We start from the raw sequence: 18224 nt of genomic DNA on the forward strand, positions 1-18224 counted from the left end.
AGAACAACATGATGGGGAGATGATATTCAAGACCCTTTACTGCCATTAACTGAAGTTTCCAGCAGGGGCAATGGCCACTGGGTCATGTTTTGGTTGTTTCTGTTTGTTTGTTTTTTGTTTTTAGCAGCTCCACTCCTTAATGTGGTTATACCTCTTTTTAGAATGTGAGGTTTTTATCCATTGTTCCCAGATTTGGAGCTGCAGCTGAAATCCCAGGACAGAAAAGTTCACTTACCATTCTGTTACACTGTGATTCCTTATTCTCTGAATTTTTTCCCCTCAAAAAAAGCATTTGAATCTTTATGAATATGAAATTGCAAAACATTCTCAGATGTTCTTGAAGAATACAAGTTAGAATCTCATTTACTTTTTTCCTCCCATTCCCTAAATTATCTATGTCCTTCCTGGTCATTTTTGTTTGATTGTTTTGCAGACTCTTAAATTTGGGAGGTTTTCTTCACTATCCAGTCATCTTGGGTCATTCCTTCATACTTAATAGAGAGTCACTAACGAGCTAAAGGGAAACTATGAAGCGCAGCAAACTGGCTTTAGGAGAATGGATCTCAAATTTGTGTGAACATCAGCATCAAATGGAAGCTTGTTAAGGTGTGGGGGTGGGGGCAGGACTTCCTCCCAGTTTCTGCATCTGCAGGCCTGGGTGGTGCCTGAGAATCTGCATTGCTCTTGCTACTTTGGTGACCACATTCCTGTCAGGGGCTGGTTCTTGGAGGATCCCAAAGCTAGGTCATCGCCAGGCTCCAGGATCTGTGCTCCCCACTGAAACTGGGGGCTGGGACTCTGTCATCATGAGAATCTTCTCTTAACTCCCTGGGTCTGTCCTCAGCCCTTGTCCTTGCCTTGTCCCTTGTCCCTGCCTTGTCCCTTGTCCCTGCCTTGTCCCTTGTCCCTGCCGCTGTCTTTAATTTCCCCTGCCTTCCTTATGTTCTAGGTGTGCACTACAGAGGGAGCAGAACAGACCCATTTGTGGGAACTGGGGACTCAGGGTCAGGACAGTCCCCCGCATCTCCCACAGTATTCCACGTAACACAGGTTTTGCCTGCGTATGAGTCTGTCAGGCTGCTAAAATCCTTTAGACCAGGTAGTTTATAAACAAAAACTTCTCACTCCCAGTTCTGGAGGCTGGGAAACCCGAGATCAAGACCCAGCAGATTTGGTGTGTGGTTGGAGCCTGTTTCTTATGGATGAGAACCATCTATGGGTTTGCACATGGCAGAAGGGACAAGCAAGCTCCTTTTGGGCCTCTTTTACGAGGCCACTGACCCCATTTCAGCAGCGCTCTGCCCTTATAACCTCATTGCCTCCTGAAGGTCCCACCTCTTACTACTCTTCCACTGGGGAAAAGATTCAATATGTGAATTATGGGGGACACAGACATTCAGACCACAGCACCCCCTGACTCAGTCAGAAGTACTCTCTTACCCACTTTGAGGCTTCAGTTCACTTGTTATCTCTCTCCCCCTGTGTCCTCCCTCATTCTCTCTGTCCTTGAGAGTCGATTGTTTTCATTCTTGTTTTCTAGGGGACATGCAATCAATCCCCTATCTTCTTTGAAGTCCCAGTCTTAGGACTTTCATGAGAACAGTTCCATAGTCTTCCAGTAGAAAAGAATGCCTGATTTCTGGACCCTGTGGGAGGAGGGTAGGAACAGGGCAGATAAAGTGGTCCCCAGTGTCCTGGGTGTATATCTGTAATAATCAGCCAGTCACAAGTCCAGGCCCTGGAGACAGTGACAGTGCAGCCATGGGTGATGGCAAAGCTCTGTAGAGAATGCCTTAGCAGGGGACCCAGGTTTTACCAGCTCTGCCTGTGACCTGGGCCAAGTCCTTACTCCCTGAGGCTGGGAATCATATGGGATTATCACATAGCTCTAGGGATGGGCAAGGATTAAACAAGATGATATATACAAGGGCACAGAGCACAATCCCTGACACTTATGATGTGCTTTAGCCAAAGAGGATTAGGAAAAGCAGAGAGGGGTGAGTTATTCTGAGGTCAAAGGCAGCAAGGTGTGGCCAGGGAGAGATGGGACACAGCAGAGAAGTTCACTCACTCCTCCATTCACCCAGGCAGGGTGCTTGGCTCTTGGATCAGAGCCAGGATCCTGCCCCCATACTCTCCAGGCTGTTAAGGAGGCTGAGAGGGAACAGAAAGAACTCCAACTATGAGAAGAAGGGATCTCGTAGAGGACATGGGCATGGAGGGCATCCCTTGGCACATGTGGGCAGATGGCGATGACCCCTGAAGTAGGGAAGGAGAGAGCTCGTAGAGACTGAGGGTGAAGGTGGCTTTCAGGGCAGAGGCAGCAAGTGGCTGTGTGTATATTAGACAGAGGAAGAACTGACTGCCAGAGATGGGCAGAGGGTGCCTGAGGTTGGCAGTGACCTTGGAGGCTCCTCAATCATCTCATGCTGGAGCCAGATGGCCACAGCTGAGGCTAGGATGTGGCCATCTTGACTCTCCTGGGTGTCCTGGAATGATCAGAAGAGGGGTGGGCCACACAGGATTCTCCCAGAGTCCCCACGGTGGCTGATGATGAAAGGGAAGGTGAAAGAGGCCAAGGAGATATTGTGCTACGCGGCGGAAGTGAACAAGAAGACCATTCCTCTAAACCTGCTGGATGAGGTAAGAGGTTTGGGGCCGGAGCGGGGCCAGGGCAGTGGGCTGGGGGAAGACCCTCATCCTTCCAGGTGAATGATGATAACAGAACTAAGCCCCACCAGGGCAGGCCAGAGTGGGGGTGGGGGAATGCTGGCCTTGTGGATCCTGTGGGGGCGTGGAGCCAGCTGGGGGTCTCAGCCCTGCCTCTGGCTAGTCCTGCTTGTCCTATAGCTGCAGCTGCCTGGAAAGAAGGCGACTAAGGCCTCTGCCGTAGACTTCTGCAGCAATAAGTACCTCTGTAAGGTGACCTTGGTGATGGGCTGCGTGTGGTGAGTATTTATGGCGGGCTGGCGGGGACAGAAGACTGTCGTGCAAGCCTCGAGCTCTGGGGTGAGCATCGGGGAGGGTTGGGCTGCAAGAGGAGCAAGGTCTAGGGACACCTCTCGCAGGTCTCTATGCTTACTTCTTTTCTCCAATCCTCCCCGCCCATCTCTGTTCTGCCTCTGCCTCTGTTCCTGGCTCCATCTCTCCCTGTGCCTGTGTGTGTGTATATGTTCCAGGCTTACTGTCAGTTACAGCTATTTTACAATGAGCCTCAAGTTGAGAGAGTTTGGAGTGAGCATCCACTTCAGACAGGTGATCCCTGGCATCTTGGAGGTGCCTGCCCGGCTGTGCAGCATCTTTCTCCTCGAGCAGATGGGGAGGAAGTGGAGCCTGGCTCAGACTGTCATCCAAGCCGCCTTAATGTGCTTGCTTATGCTTCTTCTCCCGCAAGGTACAGCCCGCCCTGCCCTGATGGGGTGCCTTCAGCCTTCCTGCTTTCTTAAAACCCTCCTGGTGCCTTCTGTCCTGGCTAGCTGGCGAGGCACCCATGATCTGGCTTCCTGCAGGCACAGCCCACCCACCCTGAGGAAGCCCTAGCCCCTCACAAGCAGGTTGCTAGTGGGAGTCTTTAAGAAAGAACACCCATACATTCTCAGGGGGCTCGGAAAGGAGGGTGTGCTGTTCAGAGAAATCATCCCGGTGCAGGAGGGCAGACCACCTGATTCCAGGCCACATCAGAAGCAGATCTAGTGGTTCAGTGTGAATGAAGGAAGGCAGATAACTCCTTCAGTTGCTACCCCGGGCCCTGCCTCTCATTTACAGCCCCTCTGACTGGGAAGCACCTGTTGTTATCTGTGACTTCAGGAATAACCTACTCACTGAAATCTGGGTGAACAGTTCTTGTTCAAAAGCCTTTCCTTCCCAGAGGCCCAGGGCTAGCTTTCTGGGTTCAGGAAAGGAGGCAGGGGAGACCTGGCAGTATTTTCAACATTTCAAAGAACCTTCGACAATGAACAGGCTTGAGGTTCTAGGGTTGCAGCAGGCAGGCCTGCAGTGTCAGTGTACGCCTACTTGGAATTGCTGACCGCAGGAGCCCCTTCAGCCGCCGGGGCCCAGGCAGGAAAGGTAATGTCTGGGGTCTGCCCCTCAGGGCTTCCTCCCTTTCTCTGGTTGCTGGAATTGTATATGTCTCTGCTGAGACCCTTCCTCTCCCAAATGTTGGCGGATGTTGATGGACTAAAGGAAAATGGATGAACAAATTCATTATTAGATTTCTACTGCTTAGTGGTTATTTTAAAAAGCAAGCCCACACTGAGTCAAGCAGAAACATTTAAAACTCTCACATGTGTGAGAAAAACTAGGAAAAAGATCCCCAAAAGATAAAAGTTGTCAATCTTGATTTCATCCCAGAGCCAAGAAAGGTGGGATTAGGTGGGGAGCAGAGCTGAAGCAGGACCCTGCAGAGGGTGACAGGAAGAGCTGGCAACCTGGCAGGCAGTGAACAAGGGTTCCAGCCCCGCTGCACCTGCTGAGGGACTGTCCCCTAGATGCTGAGTCTTTCGTTTCTCCTTCAGAGCGCATGTCTAGCTGCCATAGGCAGGCATCCTGGAGTGTTTAGGATCAATCCCAGCCATGCAGGCCCCAGGGACCCAACATCCCCTGCCCAGTCCACCTTGCACAGCACAAGTGGGAACCCTGAGTGGGGAACTGGGTGTGAGCGATGACCAAGGAGCTACAGCTGGTTGAGGATGTAGAATAAAAACAGCCCTATAGGCAGAGATGTGGGGGCGTGGCCCAGCATGGTGGTCAGTGGCCTGAGAGGCCTTTGGGTTTCCAGAGGAGCCTCTCCAACTTCCTGGCCAATTCTCCTACAGCAAATACACTAACTTCTGGCCTGGCTGGGCCTCTACAGACTGACCCTCCTCTGACAGAGTGCCTGGGTCTGCAGGCCAGCTGACCAGGAGGTAGGGGTGGACTGCTCAAACGCTTTCTGTGAGGGATCGAGGACCGATAGGTACTGAGGGGAAGATGGCCCCAGACTCAGGCAGTTGTTTTTTCTGGACACAGGTTTAAAATCCACCTTAATCTTGTTGCTTATGCTTGGAGGGTGCAGCCTGGCTGTCACTGTCACTGTGGTCTTCATCTACACTGCTGAGCTCTTCCCCACCATCCTCAGGTATGGGGTCTGGTAGGTGAGGGGACGGTGGAGACCATGGAGAGCAGTATGGGACAATGACAAGGTTAACACAGCAGCTAAGAGTGAGCATCCTCCTGCTGGCCAGGCAGTTCATGTAAATGGTCTCACTCAACCCTCACCAAAAGATCTCCCAAATGCCATCATTAAGCATGTTTTAAATAATCAAAGCAAAGAGATCAGGGCACTTGTTCTAGGTGAGACATAGCAAGTGGCAGGGTGAGGATTCAGGCTGGGTGGATCTGACTCCAGTCCCTGCCTCACACTCACTGGCTAGAATGTGTTTGGGCCACCTGAGGCTCAGCCCCCACCCTGCAAGAGCCCTCTGTGACAGCAGCTGTGTCCTCCTGCCCACCCAGCACTGCTGGCTGTGTCCTCTCCCTGCACCTCCCACAGTACCCTGTGGTTCTGACCTCTCTCTCTCCTGACACCCATGAAAGAGGGCTAAAGAATAACTACCTATTTGAATCCACGGAGAACTAAATTCCCCAAGGCCACAGAGTGAACTGGAGTGGGTGGAGGCTGAAGGGTGTGGGGTTTCAGGTAGCTTCTCCCCTACCCTACCTGGTCTGTGGGTCTGAGGAGCCTTCCAGACCCGTTCTCACCTTCACTTTTCAGGTCCACAGGTCTGGGGCTGATGTCTCTGGCCTCATCAGGTGGAGTTATCTTGTCCCTGACAGTCATTAGCCAGCTCCCGACCCTCCTGCCCGTCTTTCTCTGCTTCATCTCATCTATGGTAGCTTTGTGTTTTTCCTTCCTGCTGCCAGAAACACAAAACCAGCTCCTCTCTGACAGTCTGGAGCAATTTTCAAGAGCAAGGTAGGTGGGTGAGACCCCCTGATTTAAAGCCTTTAGCAGTGAGAATATGTCAGGCACTGTCCATTTCTACCCCTTTGCCAGAGGGCCTGTGGTACCAGGAACACCCTGTGTCCATAGCAGCCTCCCCAGACCTTGGGGTGCTGCAACTCATTGGGGTCCAGCCCAGCCTCTGGCAGCTCCTACCCTGCTTGGCTCTCTTTTTCCCTGTTTCATTTGCCTGTCTGGACTGGAATACTGCCCTCCAGGGATACTCCAGAGGTACCCTGGCCTCCTTCCCTCCCCAGACACAGGCGACTGACTTGGAATTATCTGTCGAGTACCTCTCCTTTTCTGTCTGAACCCCTACTCCCTCATAAAGGACCCAGGCTTGATTAATGATTCTGGACTCTTAGCCCCAATAACCCAGGACCCTATTTGGGAACTGAGCTTCATTCCCTTAGGAAGTTCTGGTCTCTAATCCCCTAAGTGTCCCCTGGATACAATTTGTCATAATTGGCAGAACCATCTCTTCTGGGATTTGGGCCAACAGAGGCCATCACCGTTTCCCTGGACCTGAGGGGACCTGAGCAGCAGTGAGGGGCAGAGGTCACCTGAGGTCCTATAGTACCCTCTGCTCTGTACCTTAGGAGTTGCTGCCTCTGGCTTTCCTCTGCCCTCCTTTCCGCTAGTCTCCTTCTCCCCTGACCCCCTTAAACTTTTATTGGACCATCAATGCAAAGAATTATTTCAGGGCTGAGCTATCAGAGGTCAGAGGTCCTCACCTTTCAACAAGTCATAGTTAATGGGGAGATAGATATGCAAACAGTGGTCTCTGAGAGTGGGATGTATAGAACCTACTATAAGAGCCCAGGAAGGAAGAACTTTATTTGGGGAGTTGGGGAAAATGTCACAGAGGAACTGATATTCATGCAGAACCTGAAGCACAGATAGGAGTTGGGGAAAATGTCACAGAGGAACTGATATTCATGCAGAACCTGAAGTATAGATAGGAGGTTGCCCCACTGTAGAGAAGGAAAATAAAATGAGGCTGAGCAACATAGCATAGCAGTGATGAGCGTGGGTTCTGTAGTCAAAGGGCCTGGATTTCAATTTTTTTGCTACTGCTTCCTAGTGTGTGCACAAGAAATTACCTAACACTTCTAAAGCCTAGTTTCTTCATTTGCAAAATGGAACGAGAACATAGTAACGACTCTAGCAAACACTTATTGCACGTTTACCATGTGTCAGGTCCCGTTCTATGTGTGCCTTCTCTCACTTTGTCCTCAAATGAACCAAGTGTGAAGTAGGACCTGTCACTATCACCCTTTTGCAGTTGAGGAAATTGAGGCACAGAGAGGTAAAGTCATATAGTCCAGACTTCCTCTTCCATAGAGCTTTTGAGAGAGTTAAAGTCAAATAAAGTTGGCACAGGGTCTGGCATATGGCAGGTGCTCAGTAAGTGCTAGCAAAGGGAAGGGTCTAGCTGAGGCCAGGAGATAGAACCAGCCTGCTCTGGGAGGCCAGGATCCCTCCTGTGCATGTGGAAGTGAGAGAGCCCCACTTCCCAGAGTGCAGAGCTCGGCATGGCTGAAGGTGCCTCAAGGTAGCCACTTTGTCTCAGCTTACAGAAAGATTCGATTCAGCACTCTGACAGCAACTTCAAGAAGAGGAAGGACACTGTGGTGCCTGAGGATGCCTTCGATGATATGTCGGAAGAAGTGGCAAAGAACACCATTCTCAATGCCCAGGTTCTGAGATTGGACCCAAATTCTTTCCCCAACACCACCTTGGAGAAATCCAGAGAAGAGCAAACAAACAACCAGGTTTCCTGAGGGGCAGCCCCCAGACCATCTCGGGTTGGAGATGAGTGGTTGGGTACGAGACTGTGGATTCCAGGCCATGAATTCCAGACCCAGCCCAGTGGGAGGGCAAGGATCGGTCTTGCTCTGAGGCCAGTCCTTGAGATCAAAAAATGGCCCCTTTTAGGGGAACTTGACTGTGATTCATTCCAATAAAGGTACCATGTTGGTCTTGAGATGGCTAGGTCAAAGTTGGCTGTGTCAGAGAACCCAAAAGCCCTGCCTGGAGGAAGGAGTCAGAGAGGCTCCCCATACTCCTGAGTGCCTTTGGCTAAACTCAGGGACGGTGAAGTGCTCTCTAGATAGGGTAGGGGTAGGGTGGTCAATGTCTCTGTGGGCTAGAGGTGGAGCAAGAGCGAAACTGACTATGGCTCTGTATCAACCAACCCTTCTGCCCAGACATCTGTCAGTGTGTTGGGCTCCTAGTTCAAACGCAGGGCGAGAATGGGCTCTTCATGCAGGGGGAGAATGTAGAGGAATAATGAGAACTTCTCACATCTGTCCCATGTCCCAAGTTTCTTACTTGTTTTCCTTTTATATTTCCAAAACTCAGTCCTCACCCCGGGGAATGGCTTCATAGAGGTTCTAGTCTAGCTGGTCTCTGAGATAAGCCCCATACGCCAAGTCACAGTCCCAACAGCCCTGGATCAATCTTCCCTCCCCAGCCAGCATGGGGCTACTCCGGGTGGGCCTAGGACTCATCATCCATTAGCTAGACTGGGAAGCCCTGGGGTCAGGCCCTGACAACATCTCTCCCTGGGCAAGGAGTTCCTGAGGTCACTACCTGATTCATCTCCTCCACTCTTGCCCAGTTTGTTGGAAGATTATGAACTTGTAAGGAGCAGCTTTGCTCTAATTCCTAGGAGCTTCTGAGGTGGAGGAGGACAGAATAACCTTTCAGTTCTCACAGAGTCAGGACAGCAAGACCCTATGATCTCATACATTATTCTTACCATACAGGTGTCTTAGTCTAACACTGACAATTAAATGCCAAAATTGTATGAAATTAGATATTGTTAACAAATTTTCTCTCCCACAAACCTGATATTTTCATGATATACTAGAAAGGATCAAACATGTTAGCAGGGGTCTCCCTGTGTGCAAAGAGACAGGTAAGTAATGCCGCAACTTGTGATGGTACATGCAGATGCCTGGGAATTCTGGGACTCTCATTTCTTTGGTCACTGATTACCAGTTATGTGAAATATCTCATCTTCATCTTTCAGTGGCTCATATACTTCCACCACTGTGAGACCCAGACCTTATCCCATGACATTCCCTTCTATCCCCACCCCTGACATGGGATGCTGCTCACAATTTACCAGAGGACATGAGTTTGTGGTGAGGGACTATACATGGTGAGTGTGAAGGAGCTCAGGACTGGGCTAGGTCCCCAAAACATGGGCAGAAAACTCAACCCCATGAAAGCCAAGCCTCAAATCCAGCAATAAATGTAAAGACCTGGGAATCCTGTTAAAGTCTTGACAGAAGCAAACAATCAATTCATAGGAAGGTTGCCACAACAATGCAAACCGCATAGAGTTTTCTGAGGAATGCAAACTTCAATGAAAATGAACTTGTAAGTAAAAATTACTGAGCATGTGAAGAAACAAAGGAGATGACAGCAGAATCAATAAATGGAGGGTTTTCCACCAATGAACAAGTAGTGATAGAACTCCCTGAAGACTACTCAACATGTGTTTAAACTGTTCAGAGATGAAATAATGCAACTCCTAAAACATGAACTTAAAAAATGACACCTATAAATCCTAGAAATGAACAATATAGTGACTGAAGTGGAAAGTAACAAAGAAGTGAAATTAGAATAGATACAATGAATTGTTTGAATATTCTTTGGTTTGATTCTTTTATCATGAAATATTATCCCTGTTTCTATTAATGCTTTTTGCCATAAGCACTATTTTGCCTGATACTATTTCATACCAGTCTTTTAAACTTTTAAATTGAAGAATAATATCCAAATAAGCATGTGAATCATTTGATGTATGGTCTTGAGTTATCATAAGGTTCATACCTATACCAATACATCTATAACCTATAAGCCCCACCCACCTCTTGCTTTCCAGTCACCAATCTGCTTCTTTAGAGATGATTATTCACCCCTGACAACATACATTACTTTTGCCCATATTTGAACTTTGTAAGAGGAGTCTGTTTGAACTCTTGTGTATGGCTTCTACTCAACTGTAAGATTCATCCATGTCACACACAATAATTTGTTTCTATATTGTACCATATTCCATTATATGAATGTATCACAGTTTATTCATGAGCAATTTGGGGTTGTTCCTAAATGGTGAAAATGAGCTATGATGAATAATGCTTCTATAAACCTTGAATTCTCTAGATTCTTGACCTGGGAGCAAGATTCCTGGGTCAGAATATATATCACTTCAACCTTGATATGCAAAGCCATTATCCAAAGGAATGTTTCAATTTACACTTTCAAAAAGCAGCAGAGAATCCCTGTGAGTTATATCTTGGCTAATACTTTTCTTATTTTATACAATCTGTGTTTGTGTAGTGATATTTGGGGGTTTAAATTTGTGTTTCCCTAATTCCTGAGAAGGTGGAGCACAGATATCATTTGGATGTGATTTAAGTGTGATGCCCAAAGGTTCATGTGTTGGAAGCTTAATGGTACCTTTAAAAGGTGGGGCCTCGTGGAAGGTCTTAAGGTCATCAAAGGTGTACCCTTGGAAGGGGTTAAAGTATTCTTGGGGGATATGAGTTGGTTCTCCATAGAGAATTGTTATAAAAGGAGCAAACTTGGCCAACCCAGTTCTCTTTTGCTTCCTTTTGGTGATGTGATCACTTGTCCTACATGGGTTCTTACCATTGCCATCTACCACAGATTAACACAACTGAGAGAGGGACTCACATTAGAGCCCGTGCTCTGCCATTTGGACTTTTAGCCTCCAAGACTCTGGACTAAATAAATCTCTTTTCCTCAAAAATTGTCTATCTCAGGTATTATATGAAGGAAAGCTGACTAATACAGGCATATTTTCATAAATTTATTGGTCACGTGGATTTCCTATTTTGTAAAGTACCTGTTTTAAGTCTTTCACCCCTTTTTACATTGTTCTGTCCTTGTTCTTTTTGGTTTTGTTGTTGTTGTTGTAGATGGACACAATACCTTTATTTTATTTTTATGTGGTGCTGAGGATTGAACCCAGGGCCTCACTCATGCTAGGCAAGTGCTCTACCACTGAGCCACAACCCCAGCTCCTATCCTTGTTCTTGAGAGATTCAGAGGGTACCTCAGATATTCCTGCCATGAGTCCCTTGTCATTTATATGTTATGTTGCAAAACCTTCTCCCCCTTGGATTTGCCTAACACTATTTATCTGATTTTATTTTTATTTTCATTTTTCACTCACTCTTCACATTTGTGTGTATACCTGCCTGATTTTTCCAGGATCCTTTGTTGGAAAGACAGCCTTTTCCCAGTGTTTTCAGTGCCATCATAAACCAAGTGACTGGTCAGTGGGTTTGATTCTGAGTTTTCCATTTTGCTTCATTGGTATGTCTAATATTTATTAGCCAATACCACATTTTCTTAAGTACTACATTGTGTTAAAGTCTTGATATCCAGTAGAGAAAATATTTCCACATTGTTTTTCTTATCTTTCTGTGCTTCCATACAAATCTCAGAGCCAGTTTGATAAGTTCCATGACAAAAATGAAGAAAAAAAACTTGCTGAGATTTTAGTCAGGATTATGGTGAGTCTATAGAACAATTTACAATATCAGTTCTTCCAATTAAAGAACGTGCTAGATTATCTCTACATTTATTTAGCTCTCTGAAGTTCTTTGATAAAGTTTTAGTTTCCGTAAGAAGCCTTATATATCTTAAAAATTTATTCCTGGTCACTGATATTTTTTTAAAAAAAAACAATCCCTAGGTATTGTAAATATTGACTTTTATGGGTTTTTTTCTTAATTTTATTTTCCACTAGTTGCTAATAGTGAGAAGTACAATTAACTTTTCTTATCTTGATTTTATACCCTTGTCAAATGCTATCTTGCTTTCTTGTTGTTAAGTCTTCTGTTTATTTTTCTTGCCCAACTGCACAGCTGCTTCCTCTAGGACAGCCTGAAAAATAATCCATGCAAGCAGGATGAAACAGAAAGCCTGACTTCTGGTTTAAAGGGAAAGCAGTTTCTGTTTCAACACTGAGATGCTTTTTGTAGTTTGTGTAACTAGCCATGATTACAATAAGGAAATGCCTTACTATTTCTAATTTTCCAGGAGGCTTTTTTTTTTTCTCCTTTGCATCTTCAATTGTATCATATGTTGTCCTTTTAGAAGGACATCCTCCCTTGCAGGGGATGATTCAAGTAACTGAAGGCTGGAGGTACCAGCTCATCCTCTTCCAGTTTTTACCAGACTGCCTTAATCTGTGGCCTTATCCAGACCTGCTCATGAGCCATGTTTATTTTCACATCTGGAGACTCAGTGGAGAGGTGGGCAAGAGCCTCAGAACTGGCAAGGTGACTCCTGTTCTTGCACTAAGCACCTTGGCCTGCAAGTCACAAGGTGCAGGCCTTCTAGCCCAGCACACCTCTACCTTCAGGGTGGATCATACACCTTATTGCTCAAATGTGCTCTAGCTCTAAACCATGCAATGCATAATAAATATTAATGAGCAATCCTCTGCACATACAGCTATGAGCAATCTGCCTAAAGAGGAGATTATCTTCCGTTGTCCAAAGCTTCCTGGGTGCTTTTCTGCTGAATGACAATGGACCATGACATGATCCCAAGACCTTAGGGTGGAGTTCTAAGCCCTGACCTCCTAATTCAGCAGGTATTACCTAATCCAGAAGGTATTACCTTTTGGTGCTAAATTGGTCTCTCACAGGTAAATGCTAATCCAATTAGCACCTTTGTCCCCATTCTTCACCCCACATCCATATTGTCTAATGGGGCCTGAGTACAAGAAAGCCCCACATTGACCCTTTACACAGAATTATATGAGCTGTCCTGTAGAGTGCTCTGCCCAAGAACTTAATTGCTCTAGATCTTAGGTTTATGAATTGAAACTTCAACAGTCCCATCCACTGTCCTACCAAACCAGCTGTCTCTGGATCATAGGGCATACAATAAGACCAGGGATTCTGAGAGAGTGAGGTTTTTGTCACACTGCCAAAAAAATAATGTCCCTCTGGGAGGGCAGGGTCATGCGAGATATCGTGGTCACAGAAAAGGCATTCTGCAATACCACAAACTGATAGTGCTGGTGGAAATGGTGCAGCCAAGGGAGGCAAACACATACCCAAAATATGTGCCTATTCCTGCAAAGGCAAATAACTTCCCCAGGAAACTGAAAGGGGACCAAGAATCAGGAGTCTGACTGTGTCCTGTGGAAATGGTGCCATTTCTGGGCTCAGCACAGCCTCTGAACAAAAGTGCTGGGCACATAACAGCAGGGCTGGGGGGAAAACAAATGCCGATGTTACGAAAAAAGGAGAGTTACAAATCAAATGACCTTGGCTTCCATTTTAAGAGAAAGAGTAGATGGAGCTCAAAATAAGCAAAGGAAAAGAATAATAACCACAGTAGAAATCAATTAAATAGTAAACAAAAAAATTCAGTGAAACCCAAATCTGGTTCTTCCTTTTTTTTTTTTTTTTTTTTTAATATTTTTTTAGTTGTCAGTGGACCTTTATTTTACTTATATATGGTGCTGAGAATTAAACCCAGTGCCTCACACATGCTAGGCAAGTCTACTATTGAGCTACAACCCAGCCCCCAAATCTGGTTCTTCTAAAAGTAAAATCTATAACATTGTTAATCCTCTAGCCAGACTGGGAAGAAAGAAAAAGAAGACACAAATGATCAGTATCAGGAATGAAAGAGAGGACATCAGTCCAGCTGAACTGTACAGATAGTAAATGGATAAATGGGAATATTATGAATGACTTTATGACTATACATTTAACACTTGAGATGAAATGGATAAATTCCTTGCAAGACACAACTATCAAAGCTGTCTTGAGAATAGGCGACCTATAGACCTACATTTATTAAAAACATTTTGTAGTTAAAATCCTTCCCACAAAGGAAAAAGTACAGCAACCATATGAGGGTGGTGGGGACAAGCCCAGGCTGTGACGCCATGCAAGGCTCTTACCTGGGCATCGTGCATGCTTTGTAAATGGGCCTATGGAGCTGGCACTATAGTGCCTGAGGACAAGGCCAACTGATGTCCCCAGGTTGGATCATCCAACTTGCCCTCCTGATGATAAATTCACCTCCAAAACAGATGCCCTTGGATGAGCAGTTACACAGGACATGACTATGGTCACACTCTGTAGATTGCAAGAAGTCCATCCATATATCTTTCCCCTTGACCTCCTTGTCATCAATCTTCCAGTCTATTTTTGCAAATACCTGACCAGCTGGCCCACATATTAGCCACTGCCCTCAGTCAGACTGGACCTCTGATCTGCTGGTTCCTTGCAAGGGCCAAGCCCAACCAACAGCAAACCAGAGGGCAAGGAGAGCCTGCTGCTATATTCCTTAAAGGTCAGCATTTTGGGAGCCTGTTAGAGCCCAAGAGGAGAAGAAAGACAATAGTAGCATATGAGTGCATCATCTAGTTTAAACAAACGGAATTTGCTACCTCACGTACCTGAAAATCTCAGCAGTAAGACTTGAAGTATTGGCTCACATTCATTTTACCTGCTTCCTTTTACCTTTTTAGTGTGGCTACTAGGAAATTTAAAACCACGTATGTGGCTCAGATGCCATGTCTGCTGACTAGCGCTCCACCAGAAAGAGCTAATTCTTGAAGCGAGGCTGGCGCTCTGAGCGCACATTCGTTTCCACTCGGGTCAGAACCCAAGGAGCCTAACTGCCCAGAGCGCACAGACTTCCCTCGCGTCCCTGCACTCCACCCTCCCTCAGGCCCTGGGGGCAGGTCATGGCAAGTGGAACTGAGGCCTGTGTCCGTGGGTCAAGGGCTTCTTGGATGGACCCAGTGGGGTTTGTGTGGGGAAAGAGGAAATTCAGAGACCACAGAGTCCCTCCTGCAAGTCAGTGTCACTTCCTTGCTCATTTTTGTGTGTGCAACTGCCTGAAGCAGAAAGTGCCACCAAGCTTTTCCACTTCCTTAATCCACCTTGCATGCAGCCACCCAGCTAGGCTCTCCATGCTGAGGTTCAGCAGCCCTGCACTGCCAGACTCAGCGTTGAAGCCTAAATCCTGGGACCCTGGTCATCCTTGACAAACTCCAAGGGTTCTAGCCCACCAGTCTATTCTCCTCTCCAGCTGTGCCTCTTGTTTTCTCATTCACTTAAATGATTCCCTTTCTGCTTGAATCTCCTTCTCCCCTCTTGGTCCACCCTGCCCATTCCACCGCCTGTCATAGCCCACCTCAGGGTCATCTGCTTTCAGGGGCCCTTTCCAGGCAAGTGGCCCACAGAGGCCTGTCCTCAGGACTGGTAGGACTTGCTGCCCAGGCCTCTGCTATCTGACTTCTTGAGTCACTCAGGTTCCTGCTTCGTGTCTTGATTCTTCCATCGGGTCTTAAATTCCTTGAGGACAGGGCCATGCTTGGTTTTCCTTCATAGTCTGCCTGGTTTAGACCAATAAAAGAAGCAGGTCCTCCAGAAATGAGTTCATGAAATGAGATGAGTTGTCAGTGATAACTTTTATAATGAAATGTTCATTAAAAAAAACAGGATAGAAAACTAGACTTTAGTGATTGCTTAGGCACCCAGGGGCTTGGTTTTTAGCTTTATAATAACATTTTTTTAAAAACCCTTTTCATTTTTAGATAATTGGAGAATTTGCAGGAAATCGCAAACATTGTATTCTTCATTACGTCTCCCCCAGTGAACCATTGACTGTAACTGCGGACAATATCAAGACCAGGAAGGTGACACTGGTAGAATGCATGTGTAGCTCTGGGCCATTTTATCACATGGGTAGATAGGGTCACACTGCAAAGTCCCCACACCCACCGCTCCATGTATCCTGTAATCATCTTAAATATTTCCTCTACACAAACTGAAGCCACAGCACAATGCACAGTGCTTAGGACAGGGGAGCTGGTGGGGTTCGATCTTCTGAGGAAGAAGGAAATTCTGGGGATCCCACAATCAGTCATTTCCTTTCCCTTTTCATTAGTGAAGTCACCTGAGGCAGAAATTACCACTATACTTTTCCTGTTCCTTAATCTATCTTGAGCACAACTGCTAACTATTCTTTTGTATAGAATAGTAAAACAGCCCCTAATCTGAACAGTAGACAGAAAAAAGACTGGAAAAGAATTAACAAGTAGAACTTCCAAAACATCTAAGAAGGCAAGACTTTGGACTTGCTCCTCTTTTTACTCTTTCTTTAGTTCTTCTTTCTTAGTGTTCTAAGATTCCTCCTCTTCTCTTTTCTGTTTCAAGAACTTCCTGTAGTTCTTCTCTTAGGGTAGGTCTGCTGTTGACAAGTCTTGGAGATTTCCATCTGAGAACATCTTGATTTCCTCTTCATTTCTGAGCACTGTTTTCACTGGGTGAAGAATTTTGAGGGACAGTTCTTTCTTCACGGCACTTGAGTGAGGTTGAGTCCCTGCTTTCTCACCCCCACAGCTGATGAATGGAAATATGAGGTTGTTAAAATATTTCTAAGACACCATTTGTCCCAAGCTGCTTTCAAGATTTTTTTTTTTTTTTTTTGTCTTCAGTTTTCAGAGCTGGACGATGATGGGTCTTGGTGTGGATTTCTTTGACTTCATCATGGTTGAAATTTGCTCAGCTTGAATATTTCTCTCTCTTATAATATTTCCACATCCTCTGTTGTATTTCTTTGAGCACTTTTTTAGGTCCAATGTCTTTCTCCTCTCCTTTTGGGACTCTGATGGCACACATGCTACAGACTGTTATTATTATTTTTTCAATCTATATTCTTTCTGTTGTTTTGATTGCATTCTTCCTACTGTTCTATCCTCAAGTTCATAGATTTTTTCCTCTGTGTCCATATGCAGTAGAACCCCATCCTGTGAGGCTTTTATTTTGCTTATTTTACTCTAAGTTCTAAAATTTCAATTTAGTTCTTTCCACCTTCTATTTCTTTGCTGAATTGATGATGATGATGATTCCTGGTACTAGTGATTGAACCCACAACTTCCCATGTGCCAGGCAGGAATTGAACTACATCCTCAGCCTTTCTATGTTCTTCTGGGACAGGGTCTCACTAAGTTGCCCTGGCTGCTTTCAAACATGTATCCTCCTACCTCAGCCTCCAAGTAGTTGGGATTACAGGCCTGCACCACTACACCTGGCTTGGTTGTTTTGTCATGTTTGTGTTTTTATGGTACTGGAGATTGAACCCAGGCCCTGTTTTACTCTATTCTGAGTCTCTGGAGCTTATTTCTATGTTCTGTTTTTGCTAGTGGTCTCTGTCAGGTCAGGGAGAGGGTCAGGTTCTTCAGGTAACATCCCAGGTCAGGGGTGCAAAGCAGAGGGAAAGGTGCCTCTTTCCTGCTGGAGTAGGGTGGTGCATTGGACCAACTATGTCCCCGATGGCACCAGCCTGGCAGAGGGGCCATTGCTCCCCAAGTGGGCTCCATTGAGCCTTGGGGCAGCGTGCTACCGCTGAGCGGAGGTGAAAGTCTGCTCTCCCCAAGCCTTCCTCTGACACTCCAGCAGGGGGAGCAGAGCAAAGTGTCGGCTCCCCATTCAGCTTTTGCTGCCTGGAAGTGGGTAGTAGGGCCATTTTCTTCTGTGGCTCTGCTGGAGTAGAATTGTTATTGTCTAAAATTTTCTCTCTTCCTTCCTCTCTTCACAGTTATTTTCTGGTCCTTTGGCTAGAGAGAGCAGGCTTTCCTTTTTTTTCTTTGTACTCATTAGTTTCTGGGTTGCTACTTTTTGCAGTGCACTCTGAGATATATGAGGAGAAAAGAAAACCTGGGAACAGTGCCTGGTCATCTCACAGGTCCAGCTTCTCTAACCATTCCATCTTCTCTCCTCCTTTCAGGGATTGTTTGTATTATAATAATGTTGAAGGTGTTTCATAGTACATATCAGAGGAAACAGGGATTGTCCTGTGGGGTTGGAAAGCATTTGTTCTGCATCATTCAGCACATGGCAGCTGGCCATTTGGAAACAACTTGTGCTGAACTGATAGTGAGTCCTCTCTTCTTCCTTCATAGCCCAGTGGCCCTGGCTGTGCTGTGCTCAGTGATTCTAAGTGCACCTTGGGGAAATTGGGAGTCACTCTCGCCTGGTCTGAACAGGCATTCTCTAACTGCCACTGTTTACCAATACCCAGTCCCACCACTCAAATTTCTCCATCCACCAGAGGCCCAAAGGCTTTGGTGAGGAAGAGAAGTCCATTCCTGGTACGAGGACCAGCTGAGGAGCAGAATTATCCTTGGTTACATGTGAGGCTCCCAGAGTGACTG

At 46.3% G+C, this 18224-nt stretch overlaps 1 protein-coding gene and 1 long non-coding RNA gene across 7 annotated transcripts in view; one reads left to right on the forward strand and one right to left on the reverse strand.

Moving 5' to 3' along the window:
• The window catches only part of SLC22A14 (solute carrier family 22 member 14), a 130175-nt gene that overhangs the window by 25456 nt on the left and 86495 nt on the right, over positions 1-18224 (forward strand). Inside the window, exons 7-12 of one of the 6 annotated variants that reach the window (XM_079116249.1) lie at positions 2523-2643; positions 2851-2948; positions 3180-3394; positions 5011-5119; positions 5756-5956; positions 7557-10981. In XM_079116249.1, coding sequence (XP_078972375.1) covers positions 2523-2643; positions 2851-2948; positions 3180-3394; positions 5011-5119; positions 5756-5956; positions 7557-7767 — 955 coding nt within the window. In that variant the 3' untranslated portion in view covers positions 7768-10981. Of the gene's footprint in view, positions 1-2522; positions 2644-2850; positions 2949-3179; positions 4003-5010; positions 5120-5755; positions 6356-7556; positions 10983-18224 lie in introns of those variants that run through there. The other 5 variants (XM_079116250.1, XM_079116252.1, XM_079116251.1 and 2 more) reach the window with 5 other exon arrangements.
• On the reverse strand, positions 94-2528 carry LOC306647201. The gene is made up of 2 exons (XR_013760051.1): positions 894-2528; positions 94-857 (listed from the first exon to the last, which is right to left on the reverse strand). It is a non-coding gene; the product is annotated as an uncharacterized lncRNA (long non-coding RNA).

Source organism: Sciurus vulgaris, assembly GCF_902686455.1.
Source record: "Sciurus vulgaris genome assembly, chromosome: 16".
Lineage (NCBI taxonomy): Eukaryota > Metazoa > Chordata > Mammalia > Rodentia > Sciuridae > Sciurus > Sciurus vulgaris.